The sequence below is a fragment of the Bactrocera latifrons genome, unplaced genomic scaffold (assembly GCF_001853355.1).
Source record: "Bactrocera latifrons isolate USDA-ARS-PBARC rearing strain unplaced genomic scaffold, ASM185335v1 scaffold_43, whole genome shotgun sequence".
NCBI lineage: Eukaryota > Metazoa > Arthropoda > Insecta > Diptera > Tephritidae > Bactrocera > Bactrocera latifrons.
Window position 1 is genome coordinate 627,295 of NW_017537079.1, and position 17,109 is coordinate 644,403.

The 17,109-nt window shown below is 39.3% G+C and overlaps 1 protein-coding gene across 1 annotated transcript in view; it reads right to left on the reverse strand.

Moving 5' to 3' along the window:
* LOC108972819 overlaps positions 1-15,619 on the reverse strand; it is a 31,660-nt gene extending 16,041 nt beyond the window's left edge. The window contains exon 1 of the mRNA XM_018939644.1: positions 14,577-15,619. Coding sequence (XP_018795189.1) covers positions 14,577-15,619 — 1,043 coding nt within the window. The remainder of the gene's footprint in view (positions 1-14,576) is intronic.
* Positions 15,620-17,109: the final 1,490 nt, after the last annotated feature.

Genomic DNA, 17,109 nt, shown 5'->3' on the forward strand with positions numbered 1-17,109 from the left:
TGAGCAATTAAGAGAAATGATTGTAGATTTAAGTTTCAGGCCGAAATGGTGGATGAGAACTTTGAAATTAAGTATGAATGTATAATTAGGTAAATTTCTGAGGCACAAATCATCTCAGTAGAGCAGCTAGATTAAACTACTACTTATACTACTACACTGGACTATACAAAAATCTGTCTGATAAACTTCTGGAAATACCATGGTGTATTCGAACGAATTTCAATGCGGAATGTTGATTATCATTCGAAAGAACATTCTTTGGCATTTATTTTTTGAAGATTATCTCTTTCAATTGTTGGCTGCGTGTACATCTAAAATTGTCCATTGGTTGAGTCAAATTTTCTATAACTTGTTTCGAGCTTTTCGCCAGGTAACTGGACACGCGTGATGTTTTGCTCCAAGGCCTGAATCGAAGCGGAACTGCCCGCATAATCTTCAGATTTAAGATATTCCCACAGGAAAAAGTCTAACGGTGTGATATCACACGATCTTGGTAGCCAATCTACCACACCAAAACGTTCAAATTCAGGTAGCAACTAATTGGTTATCATGCTGCGCTAACGGTCGTTTTTGATGGTTAGATTCTCACCGACATTATTTTTGAAGAAACATGGGAAGGTGATACCACGGGCCCACAAGCATTAAACTTTTGTTTTTTTCTGGATGAAATAATAAGTCTCTAATCTCTTCAGTTTTCTTTTCATCCCAAATTCGGCAATTTTGRTTGTTGACATACMMATTGAGYCGGAAATGAGCACTAYCGCTGAGCGAAAAGCGAATCGCTTGGGAAGGTCGATCGGCTTCAGTTCAGTCCKTCGGCACTCAACGGTCTTCACGAAGCATATTCTCAGCTATGGCTGCTGTATTTTCTTCACTGCGTGCTGGACGTGGTTTATCCGGTCGAATATTATCCAGTAATGAATGCTAGGACTCCAGATTCGTGATGGTAATTTGTAAACGTTGTTCAGGCGTAAGTTATTCCATGTTGAAAAGCCAAATAATACTGAAAAGAGCAACTCTACTCGAATCATCCGTTAATAATACACAGGCATAGTTACGGCTTTTTGCAGTCATTATCAACGAACTGCGAAAATTACATTATGGGTTGGTATCCAGTWCCAATGGATGTTGGGCCCAATTTTCAAAGGGAAACAAAAATGCATTTTATGCCGAATTAATTTAGTGGCCACTCAATCAGAATTATGGAAAAATAATGAGTTAGTACCGAATCAATAGTTGTGCGACACAATTTTGAAACAAGACTGACTCTTTTATCAAATTTGTTCAGTTGCTACGAGATGTGGATCACAACCCCGCGATATTTTAGAAAGAGCTCTATTGGCAGAACTTCAAAATCCTTCAAACGTTAAAAAAAATCTTGTACAAGCGGAGCTCGATCAGCCTGCTGCTAAGCTCTATTGTATACTATAAGATATAAAATATATATTTTTGGTAAGTTATGGTGAACTCAATACGGAAGTTGGCAATGAAAACCGATCACTTGCTTTAAAATCTTTAGCAGCATTAAAATCGATAGCTGAACCAACCTTAACCTTATGCTAAGAAAGCTAATCCAGTTTGCGTAATAAATAAATTAACCTTACAATTAACTAATTTCTCCAGCGGCCCTAGTACAATTCTATATGTGTCTACAAATACAAGTATATGTCTGTGCGTGCATGTCCGTCTTGCGTGTTTACACTCACAGCAGTCCGTCAGCATCATGTCGTGCATATGACATACCTTTCCTGCAAGGATTATGCGTTTTTTCACATTTTCTTACTGCAGTAAAATTCAGCTCCTTTAGCTGCCGCCGCTCTTCTGGTTTCATTCCATTACTTTGTGTTTTATAAATTACCGCTTTAATGCGTAAATCTGCTTTGGCCAACTAGTGTATTAATTAATGTAATATGTCTCTAAGAAAGTGTTACTAAATGCAATTATTATCTTTAGTATTGAAGTAATGCAGTGCGTATTTTGAGTTCGTCTTCTGGTCTCACTAGATTTCATAATTTGTCCACTCAACGTAGGCGTATGGAGTTCACAGAACCATTCCGTCAAAAGTTACGCGAAACTGCAAAGATGAGCCAAATATACTGAACCGAATCCTTAAATACTATTGACCTTAACTTCAAGTTTTTATAAATTAGAACAAATTCTCGGTGAGTTTTTCTTCAACATGTTCTTTTAGTAAGGAAAAGGCTGCTTTTTAAGGAAAAGGCTGCCTGTTTTAATGACTCTTCCACCTCAGTGAATTTAGCAGTCAGGTAGGTCAGGTTTTTTCATAAATCATTTTGAAGGTTAGTGGCATAATGAAAGCTCAACGCAAAAATGTGGCGGGAGGTTTTGGTGAGCAAGTGAGGATATAGTATTTCCGGAGTTTTCGACTTTGAGTAATTTCACTTTTCTTCTATAAGCTAACTTTTTGGAAGTTAGTAAAAATCTCGAATTTTTTCCGTTTGCCGCACAATTCGGTTATGCTTGGATAAAAGACAAAGTCCACTAGCTTACTTTAATATATTTTTATAGTTTCAATATTTTCACTAATGCAACCACTAAAGTATTATGAGCGAATATTTCCAACGCTCGGCCCATAATAATTTCTCCTTACTCAAATTTCCATTTAGCGCAATTTATGTGCGTCTACGTCTACTCATTCCGATAGACATTCTCGCAAATAAATTTTATGTTACTGACTACAGAAAATTAGTGGGCGTACCATTAGATTACTCCGCTATTAGGCAACATAAACTTGAAAATAATTGCGGTCACTGTGGGTGGGCTCTGTGATTTCATAAACGTATTACTCTTGTCGTTAAAGGAAGTTAAAGTTAGATAAGTAAAAAACGAAATAAAAAACAAAGTTGACAGCAAAGAAATGTGCAATACGAACTTTAAGTATTTGATTGGCGAGAAGGGAGAACTAATAACGACGCATATGTTATTTGKTTTTCGATTAGATAGCAAAAATTAATTCTACGTTTCACCCTATGAAGKATGTCTGAACTGAAATTTTGCACGCGCCCTTTCGTTAACAAGAGGATACTCCATTATCGATTCCGCCAATAGCCTTCACTCTACGTTATAGCTACCATACAAACTGATCAATCAAAATCAAGTCCTTGTATAGGATACTTTTTTACTTGACAAAATATTTTGACGAAATGCCTTCAAGAAATACGTTCAAGASAAAGTCACAATCCTCGAACATATTGTTGACATAGGTTGGACTACTACAACATATACATAGCTGCCATACAAATTGACCGATCAAAATCRAAATAAAGATCCTCGTAGGACATCTTTTTTGTATTCTATCTACTCCCCCGATTGGCTAACGGAAATGCACAATCTTTAAGACTGTAATTAGACTAATGTTATTAAAGTCTTAGAGATCCAATAAGGTATGACTGCTGACGACATATGATCATACAAAGTTAAAAGTAATATTTAGGGTTTTCATAAGTCTCATAAAGTTATAAGTTATAACGACTCGAAAACATAACAAAGAGAATCGTAAATGTGTAAGCTCATTTTTGTATGAAATCCAACAACAATTGCTTTAAACAAGTGTAAAAATTTATAATTTTAAGATGCTTTACGACGGGTTGTGAGTACCCCAATTATTTAACAGAAGTAACTTTGAGTGTGGGGTGTAATGGAGTATAGTCATGCTTCTGGCTAAGCAGTTRCGACGCCGAGAAGCTGCAATCATAACAGACAGCCGAACGATTTTCTTCTCGGTTTGCACTCCTGCTCTCTGCATCATCATCATCAGCAATTTGATATAGGGGAACATGAGGAATGGCATTTCAAGTTCCTTATTGATAGCTCCAAGCGAAACCATTTTTTTTTTTTTTTTTTAATTTGAAAGAACAGCTGGTATAATCAGGACTGTCGTTTCATAGTGGAGAGTAATCGGACAGCCTACCTCGCAATATTGCGATCCACAACACGTGCGGGATGGAATAGATACCTAGAGTTGAAAAAGTAAGTGAGACGCATTTGCAGAAAAAAAAGAGTGAGGCCGAAATGCGTGAGTACGAGCTGGCCGACAGGGGTAATGTTCAAAAATTCTACGAAAAGATGCGGCGGCTAACATAAGGTTTCAAAACCGGAGCGTACTCTCGTAGGTCGTAAATTGGTGATTTAGTAGCTGATGTTCAGAGCATACTGAATTTATAGAGGGTACACTTCTCCGATCTGCTGAACGGGTATGCAAGTGTAACATCTGGAAATGGCGAATTTGTTATTTTGCAAGTGGTGCTCTGACCAATCCACAAAAAGGGGATTCCACAATCTGCTCCAATTACCGTAAGATAAGCCTCCCTTATATTGAGCATAGCTTGGAAAAAACTGAAGTCCACTGTCGACAAACCGATTGGCCCTTATCAGTGTGGGTTTAGGCATGGAGAATATACTATTAAACAGATTTTTAAAATGTGCCAAATCTTGGAAAGTACCCGTGAAAGGAAGATCGAAACACACTTTCGTTGCCGTCGTTCAATGCCGCTAAGTCTGAACTTGGTATTTCCGCAAAGCTAATACGGCTGTGTAAGCTGAAGTTGAGCAATACAGAAATCTCCGCCATCATCGGGAAGGACTTTCCTGAGCCGTTCGATAACACGCGAGGTTTCAAATAAGATTTCTTCCTGTTGTGTGAGTTCTTCAATGTACAGTAAAATTTTTGAGCGAACATTGTGGTGCTTTTAAACTAGTTTGGAGATTTCTTGGAGCGAATTTCAAGGTCTCTTTTCAAATAGTCGGTCATTTTAAGTACATTGAAGAACCAACTAAAATTAATTCATAAAAAATCAGTAAAGCAAAATGTTCTGYGGACACTCTGTGCAGATTTTGTAAAGGCTTTGAGAGTTTCCAGATCGAATGCAGTGGTTTTCTCTCAATTCTTAAGGACCTTGTTGACAATCAATATAATAAAGGCAAAATAAATTGGTGTATGCACCCTCTGTTGATTTTAAATGGCTTTCATACTTTTTATACGCTCGMAACAAAGTTGCTAAWGAGAGTATTATAGTTTTGTTCACATAACGGTTGTTTGTAAGTCCTAATCCGGATCCGAAAATCCGGATGTCTGTCTGTCCGTCCGTCCGTGCAAGCTGTAACTTGAGTAAAAACTGAGATATCATGATGAAACTTGGTACACGTATTTCTTGGCTCCATAAGAAGGTTAAGTTCGAAAATGGGCAAAATCGGAACACTGCCACGCCCACAAAATGGCGGAAACCGAAAACCTATAAAGTGTTATAACTAAGCCACARATAAAGATATTAAAGTGAAATTTGGCACAAAGGATCGCATTAGAGAGGGGCATATTTGGACGTAATTTTTTTGGAAAAGTGGGCGCCCGCCCCCWACTAAGTTTTTTGTACATATCTCGAAAACTACTTTAGCTATGTCAACTAAACTATATAGAGTCGTTTCTTTTAGGTATTTCCATATACAGTTCAAAAATGGAAGAAATCGGATAATAACCACGCCCACCTCCCATGCGAAAGTTATGTTGAAAATCACTAAAAGTGTGTTAGTCGGTTAAACAAAAAACGTCAGAAACACTAAATTTTACGGAAGAAATGTCAGAAGAAAGCTGCATCCAGAATTTTTTTRAAAATTGAAAATGGGCGTGGCGTCGCCCACTTATGGACTAAAAACCATATCTCAGGAAGTACTCAACCGATTTCAATGAAATTCGGTATATAATTTTTTCTTAACACCTTGATGACCGAATATGGGTGAAATCGGTTCAGAACCACGCCTGAAATCTCGATTATCACTTTATCATGCGAGAGTATAAAATGTTCGGTGACATTCGAACTTAGCCCTTCCTTACTTGTTGTAAATAATTTTGTAAAATGGTCAATATTCCTGTCGTTTAAAGTAGAGTTGAGTTGCTCGACTCAATTTGTTTTTGTAAATTGTATCCTTTACTAGCCGATAATTATAATATTATTCAAATGAAGGCCGAAATTCGGCTTCACGCCAGCTGGTAGACGACCGCAAATTACAGTTATAATTCATGCAATAACCTGAAATTATAATTTCAGATATATTTATTTTTTTGTTGTTGCACCAACAAATACTATGATTCAGCTACATGTTTGTTTTGTATTAAACCATAATCATAATAAATGACAATACTACCGGCTGTTGRCTGACGAAAAATAGGTTCTTATGTGCACATAATAAACCCGGATAGAACCAAGCACACACATACACACGCACACTGACATATAAAACGCACACACTGACACACATGCTTATAAAATAATGGAAATTAAACTTGGCATCAAACCGTGAGCACACGAAACAAAAGTAAAGGGTGTGCAGAAAAACAACAAAAACAATAACACCTATACAAAAACAAAAATAATAATAAATAATAGTGCCAACAAGGTAATATTTACATAGCTTGAACTCGCGTTTACGAGGTTGTGATTTCATTTGCCCGCGACCTGCAACGGCGTGGGTCGCCGGCGGAGGCRTGTGGGGTCATTGCGTTTTGCCATCGCTGTACGTGTGTGTGTGTATCGGTGTTAATGTGCATATAATGACAGAAAATAAATATTTCGTGCATTGCCACGATAAAAAAACATATAAAAACAACAACAACRACAAGAAATTAAAACAAAAAACTAGTAATAATAAGTAAAAAAAATCGTGTTCTCCAATTAATCGTGTTGSTAGGCCAACTGTGAAGGCTGAGCGGGTACTGAGCGCGAGCTGAGTGGATAAAAACCATTTGTAGTGTTGTAGCAGATGGAGCAGGTGCAGCAAAGGTGCACAAACAACATGCCGAAAATGTCAAGCAAAGTCGAGAAAAGAAAACAAAAAAAAAAAAAAAACCAAAAAACACCTAAAAATAAGTACAAGTAAGGGAAGACAAGAATCAAGCAGACGCAGACCTTTTGGAAGCTCTATTCGGTAGCTTACAAGGACTTTGAGACTTAAATCTCCCCAATATAACTTGAGACCTTGAGATTTAAATTTCCCAAACATACTTTTCTATTTTGAAATTTTTTGATATGAATATTAAGTTTAGTCAAAGAAATCCTTTATTTTTGCATTGAGTTGAAGATTTCGCTTAGTCTAGTTACAATGATTCGATTCAGCTCAAATATGCACTGATTTGTGCAATAAATGGCAGCATTTTGAAAGTAATTTCATAATGCAATTTCTATAGAAACCAAATTTTTTATTGGTAAAACTGTCCCAGTGTTTCGTCGATTTTCACAAAATTCTCTTGAGGCAAATTTTTCACGATCTAAAAAAACCGCCGCAGAAACGGCAGATACTAACCACGACAGTCGGCTCTACRTAACCGGAATGGACCCGGATTTACAACAAMTACTTAGTGTCAAATCCGGGGTATACGCACTATAATATAGGAATCTCATAGTCAAGTTGCGAGAGCATTTAGCGAATCACTATCGTTGTGTGTTGTCTGGCGTTGTTGTGATGAAAAAAAAAAAAAAATTCCCTTCCTCTTGACGGATGCTGAAGCTGGTTTTTCTTCAGGTGTTCTAACTTTACTTGTCAACGATTACTTGTCACTCCAATCAAGCATTAACAAAACTTTTCTAACCATCAATATTGGCTTACCTTACATTTGCGCCAGCTCAATGGAATTCGACCACGACTGTTTTCGCTTGCCGTTGTCGTAGGTGATTCGCAGTTGAAAACTCGGTCCATGAGATTTTTTGCTTAAGCTGATGCCGCACGCGGCACCCAAGTGCAGAGTGAGAGAAATAAAGGATCTCTTTATCTCATAAGTACAGGGTATCGCAGAAGTCAGAAGATGATCAGAAGATGCTATAAATTTTGCAATTGACCTGCAATGTCAGTTCTGTGTTGACATTTGTAAACAATGGTACGCTACACTGCGTGCAAAAACCGATATGAAGGATGCATTTCCCGGGCGCCTAATCTCCCGGTTTGGCGATTTGCACTGGCCAGCAAGATCGCCTGATTTGACCGCTCTRGAATTCCCAGCAAGCATTCTTTTGAGATCTGAGAACAGGAAATAAACGCTAGGGACCAGATTTGGGAATTACAGTGAATGGTTGATGGTTTGACTCCAAGTACGCCATTCACTGAGAGGGAGTCCGAGATAGTTTTAATGGCTCCATCGTAAATGGCGGTCAGTGCATGTCTGAAGTTTGTTGCATCCGAAGTTTGGTCGGTGTATTGTTTTATGTCGTTGACGTAGTTGAGGAAGAACCGCTTGATGCTCCTCCGACACAAACAGGTGATTGCAGGGATGATTTTAGGAAGAGTATCCCTCGTTAACTGAGAGCATACGGGTCTTACTGTATATGTGTTCGATGGAAGACATCAACAGGCATTCCGCTGTAATCCGGAGCAGAGTGTTCTGACATGTCGARGCTTCATTGCATCCAGGCGATCACATTTTTGCGGCGTAGTTAAGAACTAGCCGGCCGATTGCCTTGTATGTTGTCAAAAAAGTTTCTTTGTCTTTTACGCATGTGCCTACTATGTTACTGATGGACGGGATCTTCTTCTTCTTTTTTATTGGAAGATGGAGCCATGTGTAGAAGTTCACGAAAGTGAGGAAAGTTCTTTGAGCGCTATTCACTTGAAAGTGGCCAGAAATGATTATTTTAAAACTAGCTCAAGCAGCTCATGACTTTTGGTCATATACCAAGTATCCTCTAGGTAGCCAAAAAATATCAGTTTGTAGACAAGATAATGTGAGAAGGTGAATCTTGCTTCTCCAGAGTTGCGCGCTGGGGCGGTCTTAGTCCAAGTATTCTCTGGGACGTGGTATCCTCTGGCTAGCCGACAGCATCCGTTTGAAGGCGSGGTAATGTTRGAAGTGAATCATCYCSCAATGATGACCGRAATKGCTTTCTATATAATCRGGTCTATGYAGACAGGGAGGAATCAGAATGTGAATCATCCTCCATGATGACCGAAATTGCTTTTTATATAATCAGGTCTATGTAGACAGGGAGGACCTGAATTCATAGTCCCCTGAAATTTTAATTTTTCCAGCAATTAATAATTCCTTGCGGAATTTTTTAACGCTAGTTGAATAACAACAATATGTGGGTGGTATTTTTGTACCATAAATATACCTTATTTTATTATTACCTCTGAATTGAGATTTTGGGCTCTCAATTTTTATTAAAATCGTTTAAACTCAAAAAAGTACGATTTATTATATTTTTGTATGCGTTTTTGAACAACCGTTACTATTGCAAATCTTCAACAATCTTTACAAGCATATTCCGCTAGGGTATAAATAGCAAAAYCAAAATTCTCAAGAAAGGATCACACCTTACACCGGCACAAGTAAGAAAAAGAAAATCAAACAGCTCGTMCATGCGGAGTATGAGCGGCAAAATGAAAATCAATTTTAATTAATACGAAAACAATAATAAAAAATTCACGACACGTTATGCATGCCAATTCTGTCATACAGTAGGGTCATAAGACAGGAGGTCACCGATATGCCTCGCTACAAACACACATGTTTGTAATTTATAAACACTTTCATATAATATATATACATATATATAAATATATATATTCACACGCTTAGTTAGCAGCCTTTAGGTTTGAATATACATGCATGTTTGTGTGCGCATCTGTGTGATTGCATGTCTTGTAAACTATGCCTGCGAGGCTCATACGAATGTGCATATGACAAATAAGACTCTTGCATGTCACAGACTACAGTATGCCCGCATGACGCGCACAGTGCAGCTAGAATGAGATAATTATGGATTTTTTCTCTCCATATTCAAGAAAAAATTATGCAAAAAATAATATAATAATTAAGTGGCAAGTATTTTGTTGTTAAGTTGGCTCGCGTCATTCTGCGAAGAGCAAGCTGTTACCAACTTTCTCATTTTTTTTGTTTTTTTTTATTTCGCTTTTTTTTGGCTGAGTTTCACAACAACTCGTGCACACACACAGTTATTGTAGTTTTTATTTATTTTCTTCAGTCTCTTTTAAATTGACATTCCAAAAACTTGATACATTCAGTGCAGCCGCTGCATCTATTTTCATGGCATTGAGTTGTTGTCGTCAGCAAGCTCACATTTCCCTTACTAATTTTCGCAGTATCTTTTTCTCGAATATTCCAAGAGCTATCTCATATTCTACCATCACTTTATACAACAACTGACAGTCAAGTGTCGCCGCAAAGTCTAATGCATGTTAGCTATGACTGCAGCCCTATCAAATAAATGGGAGTAACAATTTGACAAAGCCTTCTGAGCAGTTTACACATTCAGTTGCATTTATTTTTAGTTCGATAATGTCGCTTTATACAAATTAAGTGAAAGCGTGCTTTTACGCTCGATTTTTTGTACACTTATGGARGGGTAATAGACTTTTAAAGTAGCATATCGATAAAAACCCTTGGTCATAATTATACGTAAAAGCTGGTTATCTTAAGGGGTTACGTKGGTTTACGGGTGTCAAAAAATCAATTTTTTGTTGACTTATTAAATTCTATAAGATCTCTAAAATACTGTCCTAAATGTTCAAGTTGATCCGAGTAAAAGTTTCGTAGATACTGTCKTGAGAACATGTGCGAAGCTTGCTAGGCGAAGTACGTTGTATTTAAACGCGTTTTTCTGGAAAGTTTGTTTTGAAGTAGGTTGGTACGATTTCTCTAGAACTAATCATCCGAGCTTCATGAATTTATAGCAGATCTTTGAGATCCAAGAAGGTTTTAACTAAACACGTATTTTTCCACGTAAGATGATCCTGTAAGGAGTTATACTGCCAATGCGGGCGCATCTTTTTTTCGAGGAATCACCGAAAGTAGCATCGCAATGGCCGAGTTTGAAATATTTTTTTCCAAAAATTTCAGAATTTCTTTGTAACAATAAAAAATTCTAATAAAATATTTAATGATATGATATTTAATATGAGAAAAAAATTGTTGAAAAGTGTCTGTTTTTACCCGAAGAACGCCTGTAACCCCTTAAATTTKATTCAATTGACGAAGGTGCTTATCATCAGTAGTTGTAACATTGGTTCAAGTCTCGGAAAGGAATGGGAATGGGTTATAAAAATTGAAGTATACTAAGAAAGTTCTCTCCTGTGGCAATATACAAGTAAAATGGCAATATACATAGTAGCCAGCGGCTATTCTAGCTAGGTCATGTCATCCGAATGAATGAAAACATTCCAGCTCTGTGAGCAATCGATGCAGTAATCGCCAGGGGAACAGAGAAAGATTTGTGGAGAAGGACCTGGTTACACATGGAATCTCCGAATGATACTAAACGAAAGGGAATACCGATTGTTGTAATGTTATAAACTCGGCTATAACCGCGAAAGTGATGTCTACGCCAATAATGAAGACAGATTTTGGATAACCTTCATCGTAGTCGTGTCGAGATTTTTTCTGTTTCTAACAAAAAATTTTGATGACAACACAGGGATACCAGCGCCTTTTATAATAGGTTGTCAAAAAAAGTCTTGCGGTATTTTTTAGTATTATTTTTATTTTTATTTTATAACGGTTTGATGACTCATACCCAGCTCTTGACCGATGCTACGGCTGTTACTCTCTTTCGTCCAATTCAGCGATTTTATCGCCTTCCGCAGCGTGGCGCGTCTTCGACCACCTCTACACCAGAACGAAARCGTTGAAACCATCGTTGTGCKGTGGAAATGGAAACGSWATCGGGTCCAYAAACTGCACAAATTTTATTGGCGGCTTGAGATGCATTTTTGCCTTTATCGTAGTAGTACTGTAAAATATGCCGTTTTTCTCTTTATTTTGCTCCATATTTGCGACGCTATAACTCAAGAACGACTTAAAAGAAACGACAATCAATCAAACACGTGTTAGCGCGTGGAATGAGCTTTCCAAAAAGGTATAGCATGACCCGGTGCGACGAATAAAAGTAGAACTACGCACTTTCAGCGCAAACTAGCGAAAATACCGCAAGACTTTTTGGACAACCTAATATAATTTTTTAACAAGATAAAAATACCAGCTGTGGGATAGGCTTGAAAGAAAAGGAATTACAGCCAAGTCCYTCATTTAATTTTTCGAAGGTGCAGAGGAAATCGTCCACATTCGGCAGATAATATTGTAATGAATACTTGTGAATTGGGGAACCTGAATCTATTCATTTGACTTGTCGTAGTCAGCTACTCCACGCTTAAAATAACTAAATATGAACGGATATTGTTTAAACCCCATTCCCTTTCATTGAACTGGGTGCTTTTCTAAGGTTATATACAACCTATACCTTTTAAAGCCGTTTTTTCGTCGAAGTAACCTCGGTGGCCTGTTTCAGATTAATTTGTGTGGCTGATAATTACACCCGTTTTGTGACAAAAGGTYTTGTTTCATATTTTTAGTATTGTATCTTAAAAGATACTCCATTTATTTAGGCAAACTGAAGAGTTATTTCGAAATATTTTCATGGCAGAGGTAAGTAAGTTCAGAAACGTAACAATCAATAGATTTTCGAGGTGTCTCCAAGCATTTATTAATGGAAATATTGAGAGCTGATGGATTATCATGCATGCTTTCTAATGTCTAAACAAGTCTAAAATAAATCAACGGATTTTACAGAGTATTGAATTCCGTTCTTGCGTTGAATCTCGCATGGCTTTAGCAAGTTTAGCAGCAATCTCACATGTGCTGTTGTGCAATCTTTCTGGTTAAGACTGGAACGTAAGAGTTCTATTGAACTACTTGGTCTTAGCAATTTGAAAGGATAGGTGTCTTGAATGGACTCTGTCCTTTGGCACTCACGCGGAGAGGCTAAATATTTTGTAGGACGCACCTCGTCAATGTTGCCTATTGGCCTTGTGAAAATTTCATTTAGAAAGATGAGGTGGAAGTTTCTAAATAATTTATCTTACACTGTCCAGTTTTCGCCAGTCTAAGATCGTAGCATCTCCGTTGCCATATACCTTCTATAAACCAGCTGAAATTAATATTAGCGTCGGTGGATTTGATCGATACTTATGAGTACTGGAGATRACAACGGACCAGAGTCTCCGTAATTTTGATTATTCGTGATTCCAGGGATAGATATGAGCCTGTTTAACTCACCGAATCTGGCATGCTGAACTTTGGAGCAGTTAACCCGCTAAAGGCTCTCGCGTTGGAATTTTAGAGCATTGAGTCGTCACCATTTCACTTGAACAATTCATATGAATCACGTGTGGAGAGGTCATACAAAGTTTTTCAAGCCTATTGGCTTTCATTAGTTCGAACAAGTAGGAAACAGGTTCTAAAAACGGTTTGCGGCATCCCTTAAAAATGGAGATACGGCTTCATACAAGTAGATAGAAGGCTTGTGGGTTTAGCAAAACCTTTAACCGCTGTTCATTTCAGGTTGAGGCTAGAAGTTTCTTTTACGGAACCGCTATATGATTAAGTGCCTGGAAACGATGAAAGGAAACAAGTTCTAGGAATGTTTTGAGACACGRCCTAAAAATGGAGATAAGGCTTTATGCAAGCAGACAGAAGATTTATGGGTTCAGCGAGGTCTTGAGAAACTGTTCAACGTAAGGTTCGGAACAGTTATCTTATGTAGAACCGTTATATGCTTAAAGGTCCGGAAACGAATGGACATTTCGAACATTTTTGCAGTATCTAACTTTTTTTTCAGTTCTAATCATATTTATGCCGAATTTTGACCAAATGACAACACTGTCATTCAACGATTGCTGCAGGCATGTCATTTTTACCGTAATTTTCCACATACACATCCAACATTTGTGAATGTTTAAGGTTATATGTTAGAGCTCACGTCACTTTTTCCCCCAATGCACTTGCATATAACCCGCTATATGTATGTATGTATGAGTGTTGAACTGTGCCACATCGGACACACGTGACCTTATTTTCGGCCTGCAATCAGTGGGCGCGTTTAGTGTCATAAGCCAAAACAACAGACGGAAAATGGGCGCCGAACAGAACTGCCGCAACAACAACAATAAGAATAGGAAAAGCAATAAAAGAAAAATAAATCGAACATGAGGAAAATGAAAAAATCGGCAAGAAAGTGATAAGCAGGCATAGCGGTGCAAAATATTATATGTGTGTGTGTTTGGTTATGTATGCGTGTGTGTTTAGGCACTCACGCGAACGGTAAAGCAAATTGCAAATTTTGCACGATGGAAAAAGTACGATTTTTTGCTACTTTCACTTGCAGATGCAGGTGTATGTGTGAAGTGTTTTTTGTGCTGGGAAACTCCGTGTGAGATGTATATGTATATATATATAATATATATACAATGTAATATATATACAATGTATATATATGTATATATACACAAAGTTGTGTGCATTTGCGTGACACTGCGGCAACTTTTGCCGCCACTTCATCGCATGCATTGTACTTGTTGTTGTTGTACCTTTATGCCTTGTCTGCAATGTTGTACGTGATTTGGCACTCAATAGTGTCGAAATTTTTTTTGCTCAGCGTTTAATTTTTTTGGGAAACCATTTTTCTAGCGCTTTCTCCATATTAACACACACAYATATACACATTTACGCACATACAGGGTTGCGCTGAGCTTTTTGAGCAATGCGCGCACAAAATACTCACTTGAAATCCTTGTGTAGGTCAGCATTGCTGCTGGCACTGGAGCCATCTTCACTGCCGCCAATGCCACCATTTGCCGCGTTGGCGCCGCCACCAACCGCGCCCACTAGCTCCTCATCCGCCAGCTCACCGCTACTACCAAGCGCGCCAATACCGCCATTGCAGGCGGCGCCAACATAGACGCCAGCAACACCAGGTGACGGCGTTTGCTGCTGTTGCTGTTGATGATGATTGTTGGCGCCAGCGGCGGCATTGTTCGACTCATCCGCCGTGGCTGCGCCATCACTATCTGACGGCGCGCCAACATGCAATTTGCTGCGATTCTGTGGCTGTTGTTGCTGCTGCTGTTGTTGCAAATATTGTTGTGAGCGCTTAGAATTTTGCTGCTGAAAGCGGCGTTGCTTTTGTCGCTGCTTCTGACTCTGCGTGTAGTTGAGTTGATTTTGTTGCACCGGACTATAGCTGGGTGGATAGAGATTCTGTTGGCTCTGACTGTGACCGTGACTGTTGTGATGATTCGCGTTTTGATGCTGCTGGCTATTATTGTACGATTGACCGTACGCCGCGCTGCTGAGCTGACATTGACTCTGACTTTGTGTTGGCGGCGGTGGATAGTGATTTTGCGGCAATGACTTTGGCTTGTATTGCGACGCGGGYGACGACGATGATGGTGGCGGCGGCAATGGTCCCAACGCGTGTATGTACTGTTGTTGTGGTGGCGGCTGCTGCTGCTGTTGATGTTGGTGATGCTGTGGCGCTTGCAGGCGCAAAGGTGTTTGCGTCTGCGTGTGCGCCGGCAACTGCGTTTGCACTTGCGCTTGTGTGGTCGGTGTGCATGTTGGTAGCGGCACCGCGTTCGCTTGCGTTGGCTGGTTATGCTCTTGACTGCTGCCGTTTGAGTGTAGCGCGTGCATCGGTTGTGGCATATCGAGCGCCAACAGTTGGCGCAGCAGATGCAACTCATCCTTGTAGGTGAATTCATCTAGTTTGATGCGCTCCAATTGGAATCGTATTAAATCACTGAGGGCCAACAACGAAGAGGCCATAGCTTCCACTTATTGGTTTTTAACATTAACACCGTCAGCGACAAGGCAAAATAAGTCGACACAACAGCAAAACCGTAACGCGGCGCGTACCACACCAAGCGCGGCGTGTGTATGAATCGTAAGCGCAAACTGACACACACGTATACGCGCGCGCGGCAATACACATGCACATACACTAAAAAATAACAACTTTTATAACAAAAACAATAAGTTGCGCGGTGAAGGAATAAATAAAATTATTATAATTACAATGAATTTTCGTTTAATGGCAACAGCAGTAGTTGCCCGTAGTCCACTAGTCAGGGTAAGAGAGGCGTTGTAAAGAGCGAGTGCACGCGCGCGGCTTAGTGGGTAGCGGTTGTGTGCCGACTATTAACTGCACGGCATAACGCGACAATAACGGCGCGTCGTCCACCGGCAGTGGCAATCAGGAGGGCAGCGCTAGCGGAGCAGTTGGGCGACGCGTTGTTWAGCGGAAATTCTGGCGCTGCTAGAAGGACGGCCTTTGACTTGTGCGTTTGGTTGTTTTTGGTTTATTATTGTTATTAATTTTTGGGTTTTATTCGATTGCTACAAGCGCCGAGGGGTAGCGCCGCTCGGCGGCCGAAGCGCTTATGGCTCAGCTCGTAATTAGTACAAAAATCGAAGGTTCGCTTGCTGTTTACTGCTAAACAAACGAAAGTGAAAATCGAAGTAGCATATTAATTTGTATATATTTTTTTACCCTTATTAATTGCTGCAGCGTAAAACTCTTTCGTGCCACTTTCGCGTTGTGGCATACATTATTATTCGGTTATTTTTTTTCCTTTTCGCTCGCTTGACTTTCACACTCACGCACTATCGTCGCCGTCGCGTAGTACCGTTAAGGCACGCGAAGTGACACACGCTCGTCTGTATAGTATAGAAATGTGGAAAAAATACTGTTAACCGTGAGGGTAACGCGTTACCGTTTTATTTTTCACAAAGTTAGATTTCAGCTAGATTTTTGCACTTTTCTTGCCACCTCCGCTGCCGCCGTTGTTGTTGCTTTTCTGCTGCTGCGGTTTACGTTTTCAGCTGACTTTGGTGGCACCAACATGGACTGGTGCTTCGCTATTTTTCTTAATCGTTGCCACCATAAATGCATTAGTCACGCTTGCGTTCGCTTATAATTTTGCAAACATTTTATATATTTTTTGCGTTTAATTGCACGAATTGCTAGCTTTTCTACGAAAACGTTGCGCTCATATTGATTTTTAACATTTCGCCAAATGTAGTACTCGACCACTTTGCGTTTTTTGTATTAGCGACGACGTTTTGCACTCGATGCCTGTGTAACTGTGAATGATATTAGTTGGCTGAGTGCCTGTGTGCGCGCTGTGCGAGCGCACGAGCGAGTAAGCMAGCGACGAGTGAAATTGCCGAACATAATGAGGCAAACACGACGGCACGACAATTGCCGATGCACAGTGGTTGGTGTATGTCATAGGTTTGGTATTTTTAACGTTGAA